Source organism: Orycteropus afer, unplaced genomic scaffold (genome assembly GCF_000298275.1).
Source record: "Orycteropus afer afer isolate SDZICR_OR568_19922 unplaced genomic scaffold, OryAfe1.0 scaffold00360, whole genome shotgun sequence".
In the NCBI taxonomy this organism is placed as follows: domain Eukaryota; kingdom Metazoa; phylum Chordata; class Mammalia; order Tubulidentata; family Orycteropodidae; genus Orycteropus; species Orycteropus afer.
The window spans coordinates 1,793,658-1,810,616 of record NW_006921947.1 but is presented as its reverse complement, the minus strand read 5'-3'; the positions used below and the strand labels follow the sequence as shown (position 1 = coordinate 1,810,616).

General features: G+C 40.5%; 1 protein-coding gene across 1 annotated transcript in view; it reads right to left on the bottom strand.

Annotated features, from left to right (window-relative positions):
• Positions 1–16,959, bottom strand: part of GLRA2 (glycine receptor alpha 2) — a 296,757-nt gene that overhangs the window by 209,175 nt on the left and 70,623 nt on the right. The window contains exon 5 of the mRNA XM_007952827.2: positions 2,780–2,862. Within this exon, the coding sequence (XP_007951018.1) occupies positions 2,780–2,862 (83 nt within the window). The remainder of the gene's footprint in view (positions 1–2,779; positions 2,863–16,959) is intronic.

Genomic DNA, 16,959 nt, shown 5'->3' with positions numbered 1-16,959 from the left:
CAAGACTTCTCCTTATATACAGGAAGCAGACCACATCCCAAAGGCAGCTACTCAGCTGCTTATGGTAGAACCCACTATGGAGTTGATTACCAGTCTCATCATGGGGAATAACTACAACCAGCTGCCCAGCCACTCAACCAGTCCCAGCCAAGTTGACACACAAACATAACTACCACATGTGGGGTCACCTTTCTTTGGAATGGGTACACATATGGATCTTTTCCAGTCGGTCCGGTAGCTGTCTTCCAAATTTCTTGACATAGACAAGTGAATGTCTTCAATGTGACATCTATTTGTTGAAACATCTAAATGGGCAAGGCATTCTGTCAATTCCTGGAGCCTTGTTCTCTGCCAATTCCTTCAGTGCAGCTTTGACTTCTTCCTTCAATACCATTGGCTCTTGATCATATGTCACCTCCTGAAGTGGATGAACATCGAGCAATACACAGAGTACAGTGACTATGTATTCCTTCTATCTTCTTCTGATGTTTCCTGCATCATTCAATATTTTGCCCATAGAATCTTTCAATGTTCAGCTTGAGGCTTGAATTTTTCTTCAGTTCTTTCAGCTTGAGAAATGCTGAGCATGTTCTTTCCTTTTGGTTTTCTAACCTTAAAACTTTTCACATTTCATGATAATAATTGACTTTGTCTTCTTGAGCTTCTCTTTGAAATCTTCTGTTCAGCTCTTTTATCTTGTCATTTCTTCCATTTGCTTTAGCTACTCTCCATGCAAGGGCAAGTTTCAGAGTCTTTTCTGATATTATCCATTTTGGTCTTTTCTTCCTTTCCTGCCTTTTTAGTGACTTTTTGCTTTCTTCATGGATGATGTTCTTGATGTCATTTCACAGTTTCTCTGGTTTTCGGTCATTGGTGTTCCATACATCAAATATATTCTTTAGATGGTCTCTAAATTCAGGAGGGATATAATCAAGGTGATATTTTGGCTCTTGTGGACTTCCTTTAATTGTCTTCAACTTCAAGTTGAACTTGCATATGGGCAGTTGATGGTCTGTTGCACAGTTAGCTCCTGGTCTCGTTTTGGCTAGAGATAGTGAGCTTCTCTGTTACCTCTTTCTATAGATATAGTTGATCTGATTCACATGTATTCCATCTGGCAAGGTCCACATGTTTAGCCATTGATTATGTTGTTGAAAAAGCTATTTGTAATGAATAAGTCATTGGTCTTGCAAAATTTTATCATGTGATCTCTAGTGTTATTTCTACCACCAACACCATATTTTCCAACTACTGGTGATTCTGTTTTTGTTTCCAAATTTTTCATTCCAGTCACCAGTGATAAATCAACATATCTTGATTACATATTTGGCTAATTTCAGACTTCAGAAGTTGGTAAAAATCTTCAATTTCCTCATCTTTGGCTTTGGTGTTTGGTGTGTAAATTTAAATAATAGTAGTATTAACTGGCTTTCCTTGTAGGCATATAGATATTATCCTATCACTGACAGCATTGTACTTCAGGATAGATCTTGAAACCTTCTTTGTGATAATGAATGCTATGCAATTCCTCTTCAATTTGTCATTCCCAGCATAGTAGATCATATGGTTGTCTGATTCAAAATGGCCAAAGCTAGTCCGTTTTAGCTCACTAACGCCTAGGATATTGATCTTTATGCATTCCATTTAATTTTTGACAACTTCCAATTTTCCTAGATTCATTCCATGTTCCAATTATTAGTGGGTGTTTGCAGCTGTTTCTTCTTATTTTCAGTTGTGCCACATCTATAGATGAAGGTCTCGAAAGCTTTGCTCCATGCACATCATTAAGGTTGGCTCTACTATGAGGAGGCAACCCTTCCCCAGGTGTATTTTGAGTGTCTTCCAACCTGATGGGCTCATCTTCTGGCACTAGATCAGACAGTGTTTCAGGGCTATTCATAAAGTTTTCCAGTAATACATCAGACAGTGTTTCACTGCTATTCATAAGGTTTTCACTGGCCAATTGTTTGAGAAGTGGATGGCCCCTTCCTTCTTCCAAGTCTGTCTTAGTCTGGAAGCTCCGTTGAAACCTATCCACAATGGGCAACCCTGCTGGTATTTGAAATACCAGTGCCATGGCCTCCAGCCTCACAGCAAAACACAAATCACCACAGTACAACAAACTGACAGATGAGTGGAGAATCAGCAATTTAGGGTATGTGTCACAGATTGTGGTGGGATCAGGACTAGGTCATAAGGTAGACAATGTAGAAATCCATTCTCTTTTTCCTTCCCTATGCCTTTCTGTAGCCATTGTCCAGCTAAGGGAGATGCCTGTTATGCCCTCTCTTCTCATGCCTCTTGTTCTCGCATCTCTCTCAGCTAAGGCTCCTGTCTCTTGGTCTCAAAACACTTCAATTTGTATCATTATCCTTTCTTGCCAAAATTCCTTTTGTGGGGGATGGTCTCTGTGGGCATAAGATGAAAATCAATGACATATTTGAATTAAAGTGTGATTCAATATAGAGGTCAAATGACTAGTAATCTTTATATTCTCAGGAGCCATTTTTATTTTCAAAGAAAAACTTACTAAATCAGGCACATGTTTCACGGAAAGACAAGATGTTTGGCATTGCACGTGGAAAGGTTGTCTATGTGATATTGCTGAGGAGTTTCTAGTATGAGACATGCACAAGTATGTTTGCTTCTCCTAGGACCTTGAAGGTTGGTAAGAAGGTAGAGAATGAGTCTCACTGATCTATTCTCCTTGATGACACACTAAAAGAACCAGACCATTGGTTAAAACAAGCAGGTAGCCCTTTCAATAATGGTTACTTACAGCTCTCTAGCTGCATGGTACAGGTTTGGACATCCATTGGAAAGTTCTTCAAGTCCATGGGGCAGGATAAGGTTAAGGTGAGCCTTAGCAAAGAAAAAAAAAACAGTTATAAAATTGTAATGTCAGATTTTGGAGAAACAAACAAACAATACATTTGGCATTAAGCAAAGTGATGCTGATGCAAGTAATGAAATCTAAGTTCTCACTCAAGGCAATGCTTTCTGTTTTTCAAATGTAGAATTGTCATAGGTAAATTGTAAAAAATAATGTATAATTCTCCACAACCCTCTATTTTACATCTTCCATCGTCTGGACCCTTCCCACTTCCCTCAATGGCAGAGTCTCAATTTCTTTTCTAGCATCAGCAAGACCACTGAGGAGTAGTATAACAAGAATAGTGGGCTCTTACCTACACTGATGTTCAAAAGATATACAGTTCATACTGTTTATAATTAATTATACCTTGGATTCATGGCTTTAAGGCGTCATAGTGGTACAATAGTTAAGCACTTGGCTGCTTAAAGTCAGCAGTTCAAACTATCAGCAGCTCCACTGGCGAAAAGACTTGGTTATCTGCTCCTGTAAAGATTACTGCCTATGAAACCCTATGAGGCAGTTCTACTCTGTCCTATTGGGTTGTTACGAAACAGAAAAGACTCTACGGCACCCAACAACAAGAACAACAGTAGCAATAGATGGGCTTTGCTTTAAGGATAATAAATGATGTGATAAGCATTGGTTTTCCTTTGATCAAATGGGCAAATTCTTAACTCTGTAGTCTCTTTATTTGCTAATCTATATGGAAGGGTTAACAATATATTGTGGTATTCATTCTGGAATTTTGGCAATCCTAGAGCAAACATTCCCTGAGCTAGAAAAACTCATTTAAGGATGGTGGTTTGTAGGTGGTCTTCATCTCTCTGCTTCCAAGAGGGGCTACTATGCTTCCCTTTCCTCTTTTCTTAAATTTTCTGAATTCCAGCCAGCTACAACCAAGCCTTATATCAGGATACTGATTTAGTATCTCTTTCCCACCATTTCATTTTTTAGCCTTCAGAAGAATAGTGCAGACCTCCTGCTCTTCAGTTTTTCTATACCTCAGAGATTAAAGGAAGGAAATTAGGATTGAAAATTTGAAGATGAGTTCCCTTCTCAGTGTTGTCTCAAACTATCTCTGTCCCCAAGCAAGACCTCTAACTCACTAAACATTAGTTTCCTCATCAATCAAGTGATGAGAAAGAATAAGATGATGTGTATTCCTATTTAGGATCCTTGTCATTCTAAAGTTCACTCTTCCAAACACTGTCCATTGTATCTCAAACATCTTTATATCCAAAGAACTTTTTTGACTTTTGCAGTGTTATCTAAATTCTCCTTTAGTCATTCTCTTTCTTCTTTCCAATCCCCTTGTCTTTCCTCTTTCTGCTTCCTTTTATGCATTCTATACAAGCCAAAATAAAACATAAATTGTGCTTGGAAAAAAAGAAATGTGGCTTAGACCATGTTTATTTTAAAGAAAGGATAGTTGAGGGATTTGAAGTGAGATTAGACAAAGAACTCATGCTGACACACTTCAAAACTGTTAAAAAAAAAAACAATGATTGAGAAAAAACAAGGTATAAAACTAAGTGCAGTGTGATTTCAATTGCATAGAAATTCTTTCAAATATTGGAAATAAACACACTTCTATACTAAGACTAGGAGCTCTCGTGGTGCTATAGTTGGGCTGGTGGTGTAGCTGCATTGGGCTGCTACCAAAAGGTCAATGGTTCGACCCAGCAGCCTCTCCACAGGAGAAAGATGAAGCAGTCTGCTTCCATAAAGATATATAACCTTGGAAACCCTATGGGAGTTATTATGAGTCTGAATTGTCTCAGTGGCGATGAGTTATATTAAGACTAGATGTTCCTGGTTGTGGGATGATTAGTAGTTTACTTTTATTCTTTCTTTATTCTTTGTTATCTGTATTGACAAGTATGTTGCTAGTTGCCATTGAGTTGAATGCAATTAATGAAGGCCCCATGTGTGCATAGAAGAGCTGCTCCACAGGGTTTTCACAGCCGTGTCTTTCAGAAGCAGATTGCTAGGCCTGTCTTCCAAGGTGCCTCTCAGTGCATTTGAACCTCCAATTTTTGGGCTAGTTAACTGTTTGCCCCACCCATTTGGGTTATACGAAAATGTTCGTAGAAAATTCACCTGTTTTGTTATCTTTGTAAGTTAAATATAAGTTAATATCTTCAAAAACTGGGAAAAGGAAAAATTGAAACGTTGCCATAAGTATACAATATTTCACCTTCAGTGTTAAATAAATTAGCTTCTGTTGGCTGTTCTGAGAACCCAAACACCATGTTTCCAAAAGGAAATAAATAGTTTTGAGTTCTAACAATTGACTTAAAAATAATGTTTTTGACTGAGAAAATCTTTTGTTGTTGTTAATTGTAGAGTACACACACACACACACACACACTCTTTTTTTTTTTTCCTCCAGCATAAAGATTTCTTTTGGAAAACATAATTTTATTGAAATTAATGCCATGAGCTCTTTAAAGTAAGGGTGGAGTAAAAGAACCAAAATGAAAATGTCTAGTAATAATCACAATAATAATCACCTGACATTTTAGAAAGGGGAACACATGAGTTTAATATTGTTAATAGCATGATGAGAATCTATTTATTCTTTCTTATTTTTTAAAGAGAAAAATTTTCATCATAAAAAATAACCAAAAGGCATATGGATAATTTGTTTAAGTGAATCAAAACCAAAAAACTAGGAAATTTCATCATAATTTTAAACAGTTTACTTTTTTATAAACTTACTGTTTCAATGCAACACAGAACTCAATTTTATATTGTTTGGAATTGGGAACAACACAACCTTGATATTTTTCATCATAGGTTTGCTGAATTTGATTCTTTTGCGAAGTGAACCCTTCACATTTATTCCAAGAGAAGAGGACTCACATACGATTTTATTTCTATCTTCCAAGCGGATCTAACAATCTTATACCCACCAATACCAAACCCACTTCCGTTGAACGATTTCAACTCACAGTTACGCTACAGGACAGACTAGACCTGCCCCATCAGGTTTTCAAGGCTGTAAATCTATGAAAGTGACTGCCATATCTTTCTCCCACAGAGCAGCTGGTGGGTTCAACAGCTGACCTTTGGGTTAGCAGTCAAGCGCTTTAACCACTGTGCCAATAGGGCTTGCTAATAGTACTGTGGACACCTGGAATTCTAAAGGTCAAAACTATGAGAACAGCATGGAAGACCCACTGAGAGAAATTGCCAATAAGTGTGAAACTATCCCTGAATCTCGTCTCAGCTGAGAACTCAGTGGGTGTTTCCTTTCTTGCTTATTTGTTTTCTAATTTCCTCTCTAGATAGGTTTTGCATAGGAAGCCGATGGGTGCTAATAACAAGGAGGGAAGCTAACAGCATGGCAGTTTATTAAATCATGTCATCAGTTGAGCAAATGGCAAGACTGTAAAGATCTAATCAGCCACTGCCTGCTCTGTGCAGCCCCTAATTTATGACATCTCGTTTGCCATGCACCTGCAGGCCTTTACTGACTTTTCTTCCTTTTTCATTTTTTGTGTTGAAGTGTATATTAAACACAGTCAAAATTGCCCAAATCTTAAGTGACAGTGTGATGACTGCTCACATCTGGTCCCACCCACCCCAGATCCAGATATAAATATTCTCATCACACCGGAATGTTCCCTTGTGCTCTCTTCTCAGTCAAAAATCAAAACAGAACTACTGCCATCGAGCCAATTACAACTCATAATGACAGGCCCCCGCACACACATTGGGTTTCCAAGGCTGTCAGTTGATGCGGAAGCAGACCTCCCCATCTTTCTTCTGCAGAGCAGCTGGTGGGTTCGAACCACTGAGCTTTTGGTTAGCAGCCAAATGCCTTAACCTCTAAACCACCAGAGTGCCTTTTCTTCCCAGTCAAGTACCCCAAAAAATAACCACTGTTTTTACTTTATTTTTTAAAACAGTCATTTTGCAGTGATAAAAACATGAGTTTGGAAGGAAAAAAAAAAACCTAAATATTATTTCATACAGAGATGCAGAAATTGCACCACATGCAATGATACGTGAAAATGTGAACAGTGTTTATCTCCTTTCCACCAGTGTGTGTGGGTGTTGCAGTATTAGCTATTGTTATGGATTGACTTGTGTCCCTCAAAAGATAGGTTGACATCCTAAACCCTGTACCTGTGAACATGACCTTGTTTGGAAATAGGGGTTTACTTGCATTATTGGTGAAGTCAAATGAGATCATACGGGGTAGGGTGGGTCCTAGTCCTAATCTCCTCTGAGTGGTGGGAAAACAGACACAGAAACAGTCATGCATAGAAGATAACAGCTACCAAGTGACTAAGAAGGCAGATGTATTCAGCAAAGGAGCACCAAGGCTGGCCACCAGCCACCTGAAAGAAGCATGGAACTGTTCCTCTCTCAGAGCCCTCAGAAGGAATCAACCCGGCAGATGCCCCAAATCTGTACTCCTAGCCTCCAGCAGAGAATACAGTGAGAAAACACATTTCTGTTCTTTAGAGCCACCCACTTTATGGTATTTTGTTATGGCAGCCCTGGGAGACTAAGAAGGGAGCTCTGGTAGCATAGTGCCTAAGGCATTGGACTGCTAATCAGAAGGCTGGCAGTTCAAACCCTCCAGCCACTCTTGGTAAGGAAGGTTGGGCAATCTATTTCCATAGAGATACCACCTTGGAAACCCAAGGAGAGGTCACTGTGAGTCAGAAAACTAAGACAGCTATTTTAATTGAAAAGCCACTCATCTTCCATAGTGACCTGGAGACTCAGACTTGTCCCTGGCAGACCGTCTCCAGCATGCCAGCTTTGCTCTCCTCTTCGCCACAATCTGAAATATGAAGGCACTATTGCGCCTGAAGGCGGTGAGCTGTGGCTGCCCATCTTCCTTTCGATTGTTGGGAAGGAACTAATTTCCTGCAACTTCGTCACACATCCCCCACTGTCTGTGTGGCTAAGCCCCTGCTCCTGATTGTGCAGAGAAGGAATAAAGTTCCCTTCCAGAGGCCCTCCCTTCTCCCAAGAACTAGAGTGAGCGACTGAGTAAACATTTTGATTTTAAAGGCAAAAGAACAAATCAAACCACAGGAAGTGTCTTCCAAAACCTCACCTTTCCTGCCCTTTCCTTCCCTACTACTCTCCTACACAGTTCACCTGGTTCATCAAACCAGCTCCTGGGTTTATCCCTCACTTAAAGTATAAATGTAGACAGTATAAACTGTTTCAGTTACATGTACAGATTTTTTTACGTCAAATAGTATATATTCTTCTATTTGTTTTGTATCTTTCTCTGCTACTGCAATGCCAGATGCATGATGGCTGGGATTCCATCTCTTTACCACCTGAAACTGTGCCTGGCACAGAGTAGGTAGTCAATAAATATGAGTTGAACAAATGAATGAATCAATGTCCCAACCTAAGCTTAAAACTCTGTGGGAGAATTTCAGACTTTTAGTCTATGAAAATGAGGGTGGTGATAGTTCAATGATAGGATCCTTGCCTTCCACAAGGAAGACCCAGGTTGGATTCCTGGGCAATGCACCCCAAGTGTGGCCACTTCCTGTCTATCATTGGAGGTTTGTGTGTCACTGTGATGCTGAACAAGCTTCAGCAGAGCTTCCAGGCTAAGATGGACTAGGGAGAAAGACCTGGTGATCTGCTGCCAAAACTCAGCCAATGAAAACCCTATGGATCACAATGGTCCACTCCCCAATCAATCCTGAGGATTTGTGTTTTGTTCTGTTGTGGATGGAGTCACCATGAGTTGGTGGCAGCTAGTAACATGTAGTGGAAATCGATGGAAACTATAAAGGATTTAGAAGGATGGAGGCTGGTCATCAGAGCCCATAGGGTGTTGGCAAATTACAAGACTGGTGATGGAAGCCAGCTAAACATGCCTGGCCCCCTGTGCAAGTTGCTAGCTGATTCCAACCCAAAATAAGGTGAATCAAGCTGAAGGAAAACCAAGGAGCTTGGTCAGGCAGCTGGGTCTGTGGCCAGGCTGCTTTCTAGTAGCTGGAAAGATGTAAATCAGTCATTTTACACTACAATGTTGTAGTGGAGAGAATGCTTTTTGGTTCATAAAGCAACTACAGATTCATAAGGAATTCAGTGCTAGAACTTGAGTCTATGCCCAATAACGTATCCTTGAAGGGGAAAAAAACAAAATCCATTTGAAGAGAAAACAAATTTTCAGATAGAAATACAAATTTTAATAAGTGATCTACTTGCCTAAAGCAAAGATTGCCAATGTGCTATTTCGATGTTAATTTTAACAGTTACAATCATCTATCTTGTTCAGAAAGTGTTTTTCAGAAGGGGCAATAGTCCCTGGTATGTTCCTACTGCTTCTCATGAGGGCCTCGGGTTGCACACTCTGTAACATACTACAAACACTCAGTGGCATGCAGATACATCAGAGGACATAGAACCTATAGTGTTACGATCCAGCACATTCATTCTCTTACAATCTTGAGGACCATCACACAAGGCAGACTGCATTCTCTCCTTTGTTGAGACAAGCAAATTGAAGCTCAGAGAAGGGTAAGCCATTCCCCACAGTAAATAAGCAACAGCAAGCAGCAGTCAAGAAATCAGACGATGTATTGCATTGGGCAAATCTGCTGCAAAAGACTTCTTTGAAGTGCTGAGGAGCAAAGATGTCTTTTGGAAAACTCAGTTGCATCTAACCCAAGCCATGGTATTTTCAATCGCCTCATGTGCATGTGAAAGCTGGACAATGAAAAAGGAAGACCAAAGAAGAATTGATGCTTTTGAGTTGTGGTGTTGGCAAAGAATATTGAGAGTACCATGTACTGCCCACAGAACTAACAAATATGGACAGGAGGAAGTGCAGCCAGAATGCTCCTTGGAAATGAGAATGGCCAGACTTTGTCTCACCTATGTTGGTCATCTTGTCAGAAGCGACCATTCTCTGGAGAAGGATATCATGCTTGGTAAAATGGAGGGTCAGCAAAAAAAGGGAAGATCCTCAATGAGATGGATTTGCACAGTGGCTGCAACAATGGGCTCAGGTATAGCAGGGATTGTGAGAATGGTCAGTGTTTTGTTCTGTTGTACATAGGGTTGCTATGAGTCAGAGCTGACTGGATGGCACCTAACAACAACAACAACAAATGACCGAAGTTAGATTTGATCCCAACCTTACCTGACCTGAAAGTCCATAGATTATTTCCCTTTCTACCACATTTCTTCCTTAGAAAAATAATCTGTTACCAATGTATTGTCCTCTTTTGTCTGGGAAACCAGCAGAGTTAATCTTAGACACGTCAGTTGCCTTGTACTTGCTCCAATACCTCTTTCATTTTTCTTCAGGCATCCAGACTTCTCATGACCTCTCCTTTTAAAAATCAGATTAGATAAAAGGAGGAAACTCCTCCAGGCTCCCCAGACAGCCTGGCCAAATGAAAGCATCATTAACTGGGGATCCAGGGACCTGGGTGGTTGACCTGACTGTTCCATAAAGAGTTGTTTGACCTTGACTAAATCTCTGGGCCTCATCCCACCCCCCAGCCAACACACACACCCTGCTCTAAATATCTGTGATTCTAAACTGTAAGGGAAGGCCACCAGCTTGAAGGATTTCCTGGGTTTTCCCTCTTGAATATCATGGAAGCCACAAGCATCAGCAATAAAACAAGGAAACTTCTTAAGCTAGGAACTTTCTGGCAATCTAAGATGCTAGGTGAGATACTTATTGCTCCCATAGGGCTTTCTCACACTGACATCCTAGAACACAAGCCACTGTTTCCCAATGAACATGGGGACAACCTTACTCCACAAGGGAGGCCTATTGACTCACCCCTCCCCCAGTTATATCTTGAAATTTCTGAATCAGGGAAATTTGACAGGATGCATCAAGTATCAAACGAGAGTGTCATCTTAACCCAGCTAGATCTTAAGTGAAATCAGCCTGGGCCCAAGTTAGAATCCAACCTAAAAGTGTATAATTAGTACAAACCATGGCTGGGAGAGGAAGGGAGAATTTAGGGATCAGAGGATTAAAGACACTGCCAGGCTGGTTGGCCAATCACGACATCCATTAGCACAGTGCTTTTCAAACTCTGGTGGGCGTAACTATCACAGGAAGTGCTTGGTAAGAATGCAGATTCTCAGGCCTTCTTGCTAAGTGGCCTAGGGGTACTGACGCTGACATCCTAGAGCACATTTTAAGCAGTGCTACCTCAGCGTGTCCCAAGGAATGACTTTTAGTACTGTCCAAGTGATGGACTGAAAGGAGACAGTTCTGAAGGGGAAATATAAATGATGGTAGAGGACGGCACCTGCTATTCTTCAGTAGCCCTAAGTCTCTTTATCTCACTGCCGTCGAGTCAGACCCGACTCATAGTGACCCTTCCTTGGGTTTCCGAGGCCGTATCACTATGGAAGTAGATTGCCCCACCTTCCTTCCCAGGAGTGGCTGGTGGGTTTGAACCGCCAGCCTTCTGGTTAGTCTCTTAGGGAAATATTACTTCTCCCTCAAAGGCAGGGAAGAACAATTAGACTGCTAAGTGAATAGACCAGGGGTAGTGAGACAAGGGAGGAAGACTGCTCAGAATGGCAGTGGTATCACTAGGGTTGGTGTCATTCAATATGGTAACTCATGGTGTGAAATCGCCCCCGCCATGGACCTCCTCCCATACCATACCATAAGGAATCCTTAGTAATGTTTACAATCAATTTTAACCATAGAGTAATATGTGATATAGTTGTAAATTACTTAAATATAATATTTCTTAAATTATATGAATACTAACAACAAAATTGTTTTGTAAAATCTACAGTTAATTACAATATTATTAGTTACAACATTACTGGTAACAGAGTGGAAGCCTTTCTTGATTTTTTCCTTATTTCCCTTTAATTACTACTTCATTGTCAAAATAGTTATTGATATAGGTTCACAAATACAGGCATACCTCGGAGATATTGTGGGTTTGGTTCCACACCGCTGCAATAAAGGGAGTAGTGCGATAAAGCGAATCACATGAATGTTTTGATTTTCCAGTCCGTATAAAAGTTGTTTACACTATACTATAGCCCATTCCTCGGAAGGAAGATGGGGCAATCTACTTCCGTAGTGATACTGCCTCGGAAACGCAAGGAGGGGTCGCTATGAGTCGGGTCCGACTCGACAGCACATAACAACAACAACAACATAGCCTATTAAATGTGGAACAGTATTATGAAAAAGTTTGAAATATTGTGAGAATTACCAAAATATGACACAGAGACATGAAGTGACCACATGCTATTGGTAATAGGGCTCCAACAGACTTGCTCAACACAGGGTTGCCACAAACCTTCAATTTATAAAAAATGCAGTATCTGTGAAGCACAATCAAGGGAAGCAAGATAAAACGAGGAATGCCTGCACTAACAAAGCCAACCCATTGCAATCGAGGCAATTCCAACTCATAGCGACCCTGTCAGGACAGAGTAGAACTGCCCCGTATGGTTTCCAAGACTGTTAAATCCTTACGGAAGCAGGCTGCCATGTCTTTCTCTCTCAGAGTGGCTGGTGGGTTTGAAGCACTGAGCTTTCGGTTAGTATCTGAGCTCTTTAACCACTGCACCACCAGGGCTCCTTCACAAATACTACTAATCATAATGTAGTTAAAACACCAGAACATTTGACAAAATCAACAACTATCAAAACACCAGCACTTGTGGCACATGCAGACAAAACCATGTGATCTGAAGCATCATTGTAATTGGGTGATAATGATAGCTCTGACCAGAGCACATTAAACCAAAAAAAAAAAAAAAAAACCCATGGTCCCTGAGTCAATTCTGACTCATTAGCGTCCCTTTAGGACAGAGTAGAACTGTCCCATGGGGTTTCCAAGGCTGCACATCTTTATGGAAGCAGACTGCCTCATCTTTCTTCCATGGAATGGCTGGTGGATTTGAACTGCCAGCCTTTTGGTTAACAGCCGAATGCTTTAAGCGTTATGTCGCCAGAGCTCTTAAATAAGTATCTAGGTTCATGGAATATATCCCAATAGTGAATTTATTCTTCAATTTGGAAAGTCATTTCCAAAACCACATTTAAAGAACATTTTCAGATAATGTAAATCGGACACATCTAAATCAAATCAAGTAAAGGGCTTTAAATTACTCTCTTGGGGCCTAGAAGAGCATGTGCACTGATTGGGTTGACCAGATAACCTATCCTTACAGACTGAGATTCTGAAAGCTTTAGGTTTATCAGGGAAGTGTGCATTGTGCTAGTCATTTGATGTTCCTGCACCAAAACCCAAGGTGCCCACACTGGAGTCTTGCCTCATGTAAAACAAAAATAATTAGTCCAAGTTTGGCTAGGCACACAAGGATTGAAATGGTTTAACTCATAATTTTTGAGAACACTATAATGCAAATGGCTGCTTTGGACTCACTAACCTCATAAAGCATAGAGGAGGTCCTGCTCATTCCAGCCTTGGCTGCACCTGGGAAGGCTTTCTACGTAAGCGAAGGTTGAAAAACTGGTGGTGTGTAAGTTTTTGGAAGTTTCAGAAAGATCCCAAAGCAATGCTTTGCTCAAACACGTTCCAACCCTTAGCTACTTTGTGTAATCAATGAATAGATCTTTTAGCTAAAAGCTCCCATGATTTTTCAGATGCAAATTACAGAGACAACAGTACTTCCAGTGCTAGTCATTTCCTCCTTTGTGTAGATGAGTTTATAGATTCCCAGATCCCCCACCCCCACCCCCAAAAGCAGACTTTGATACTGGGAGTATCAAAGGGAAGATTGAAACTTAAAGGAAAACAGGGCTCAGAAAGTGTGCCTAAGACACTAGAAATAAATCATTTTTTTTAATCATTTAGAGATAAATCCAATCATGTCTAAGGTTGTACCTAAACCCCAGGTTGTTCCTAGGCTGGATGATTAGAAGATTAACCTCTCAGTTAATTCCAAATAAGCAAAATACCCCCATTTTCCCCCATTGAACTTGGGACTCTGTTGTTGTTGTTGTTATTTGCCATTGAGTCGGCCCCGACTCATAGCGACCCCTCCTTGGGTTTCCGAGGCAGTATCACTACGGAAGTAGGAATGCCCAACCTTCCTTCCGAGGAGTGGCTGGTGGGTTTGAACCGCCAGCCTTCTGGTTAGCAGTCAAGTGCCTTAGGGACAATGTTACCAGAGCTCCTAGTGGCTGGCTAGGAAGGTCTATTTATTAAACATAAAGGCATCACAGAAAATACCCATATGCATTGAGCAATACTATTTGGGAAGGACAAATATACGATATCTGCTCCCATCTGTGTCTGGTCCCTTCAGAAAATGTGCACACATATGGTTGGTTCATGTTAATTAAGTCCAAATATGGATTGGATTCAACTTGGAGAGCAACTGATAAATCTTCAGCTAAAACTTTTCCAAATGTTTTGATATTGCCTGAATGAAATTGTTAGGAAGGTGTTGAATAGGAGAGGGTGAAATCGAGCACCACTAGGAAGAACTCATATCGATTCAGATAATCAATACTGCCTGCAAAATGTTGCATTTTAAGTTTGAAAGCCATTTCACATCTAGTGTTTATTTATTTATACACCCAAACGTTCATGAAGATAATTGTCATTAGCCTGTACATTAAAGTAATGATAACTGACTAGTCCACTGCCACTGTGTGTCTAAGCTCTCAACTATTTGGTAGTAGCATTGTGGTGAAGAAAGAGAGAAAGGCACTGTATAGCAATTTTCTTAACGTTTTGTTTGGGACTATCATACTTTTAATGTGCTTCTTTGCAAGCTTGTGAACAGCAAATATGGTTTTAAGAAAGCCAAAGTAACTTTCTATCTACTGATATTTAAGAACAGAGTTGTGTGACTTTTCTGGTATTTTGCTACATTAAAACTTCATTTGTGGTAAGTAGGGGAGAATTAGGAGCTCTGGTAGCATAGTGACTAAGGCATTTGACTGCTAACCAGAAGGCTGGTAGTTCAAACCCACAAGCCACTCTTCAGAAGGAATGTTGGGCAATCTCCTTCCGTAGTGATACTGCCTCGGAAGCCCAAGGAGGGGTCGCTGTGAGTCAGGGCCAACTCGATGGCACATAACAACAACAACAACAACAGAGGAGAATAGCTCTAGCCACTATTTTTTAGGGGCAAAGATTAGGGAGAGAACCAAGTCCTGATCAGATGGTAGAATGGTCCAACCTTGATTGGATAGCCCTTTGAAACCAAATATAATTCCTCTGCTTACTCTTAACAAGGCCTTAAAGGCAAGGCTCATCATCATCCAAGCCATTATCTGAAAGGAATTGCAACCAGTCTTCTCCGTAATGAGCTATGTGCCTCCCAAGGGAAGGAAGCTTGAGGTCAGGAGAGTATCCATCTGTTTGAGACTAAGCATCGGAGATGAATTGAGTACTTACAAGTACTGAGCAAGGAAATGTCCATGTGGATGAGTTAGGGAGTTTGGGGAGAACCATCTTTTCCCATTTTCTCCCCTTTATTCTACAGCCAACTCAGGGGTGATAAAAATATTGACATTCATTGAACACTCAGTGTGAATCTGGAATTGAGAAAAACTGCAGATGAAAGAAAGGTTAAAGAACTTCTTATGGTGACTTAATAAGATTGCATTTGAATTCAAGTCTTCCTGACTCTCAGACCTGACATCTGCCCTATTCCCATAACATTCTGTCTTTAACTCATCCCCTAGCTCATTTATTGCTTTCTATTCTTCACCTCATTTCAATCGCCTCATATACATGCAAAAGCTGGAAGCTGAAGAATTGATATATTTGAATTGTGGTGTTGGTGAAGAATATTGACTATATCATGATCTTCCAGAAGAATGAACAAATCTGTCTTGGAAGAAGTACAGCCAGAATGCTCCTTGGAAGCAGGGATGGCATGACTTCGTCTCATGTACTTTGGACATGGTATCAGGATGGACTAGTCTCTGGAGAACCATGTTTGGTAAAGTAGAGGGTCAGTGAAGAAAAGGAAGACCCTCAATGATAAGGATTGACACAGTGGCTGCAACAATGGGATCAAACATAGCAATGATTATGAGGACCAGACAGGGTTCATAGGGTCATTGTACATAGGGTTGCTATGGCTCGAAAACAATTCGGCTGCACCTAACAACAACATGCTTCACCAGATTGCTCAAATTAGCAAAACATCCTTACTAAAATGAAATTGTAATAGAACATTTGTTCTGTTGTCCATGTACCTCCTCAACTGTCTTTCAATGACTGCCCAATGATCCATGTTATATTCTCTTCAGTACAGAGGTTAGTTAGGAATTTTAAATACCACAAGCTAGGAAGGAAAGGCTTGTTAGAGAGACTGCTGAGCTTTGCAGATGTACATATTGTTCTAATTTTAAAATGGAGTTGCTTTCCTTCAATTTATATGCTATGAGAATGCACTAAGGTAATTCATGTGTCTCATAAAAGCCATGGTGATATTATGTGTGTTTATTTTGGAACTAATGCCATTTAGGGAGCTTTTCAAAGGCAGCACCATGAGCCAGGTAGAAGTCAATGCTAACATAAGTTGAGTAGCCTCACAAGGGCCTATGACTTTCCTTTGGCTTCCTGCCACAAGAAAATTCAGGTAATAAGTAATAGCAGACTAACCCTTCAACTCTGCTGGCTCAGATCTGTATGATTTCCTTTAGCCTAAATATCTGGTCCATTATTGTCCCAGCCAACCATCTTTATATAATTGTTTACAAGTATATAAACCTATAATTCATGAACATATAATATCTCATGGATATTCCTGCTGATTGAATTGTTGTTGTTGTTGTTTGCTGTCGAGTCGGCCCCGACTCATAGCGACCCCTCCTTGGGTTTCCAAGGCAGTATCACTACGGAAGTAGGATTGATTGAATTAGAGGGTACAAATGATTTAGTTTGTGATTGAGACTTTTCTCAACAGGGTGTTCAGACTCGTGTATTTGTCACTGTGTAAGTATATATTGATTGTTTTAAAATTGTCTCTTAAATTTTGGGTAGTTAGGAGCTCTGGTAGCATAGTGCCTAAGGCACTTGACTGCTCACCAGAAGGCTGGAGGTTCAAGCCCACCAGCCACTCCTCGGAAGGAAGGTTGGGCAATCCTACTTCCG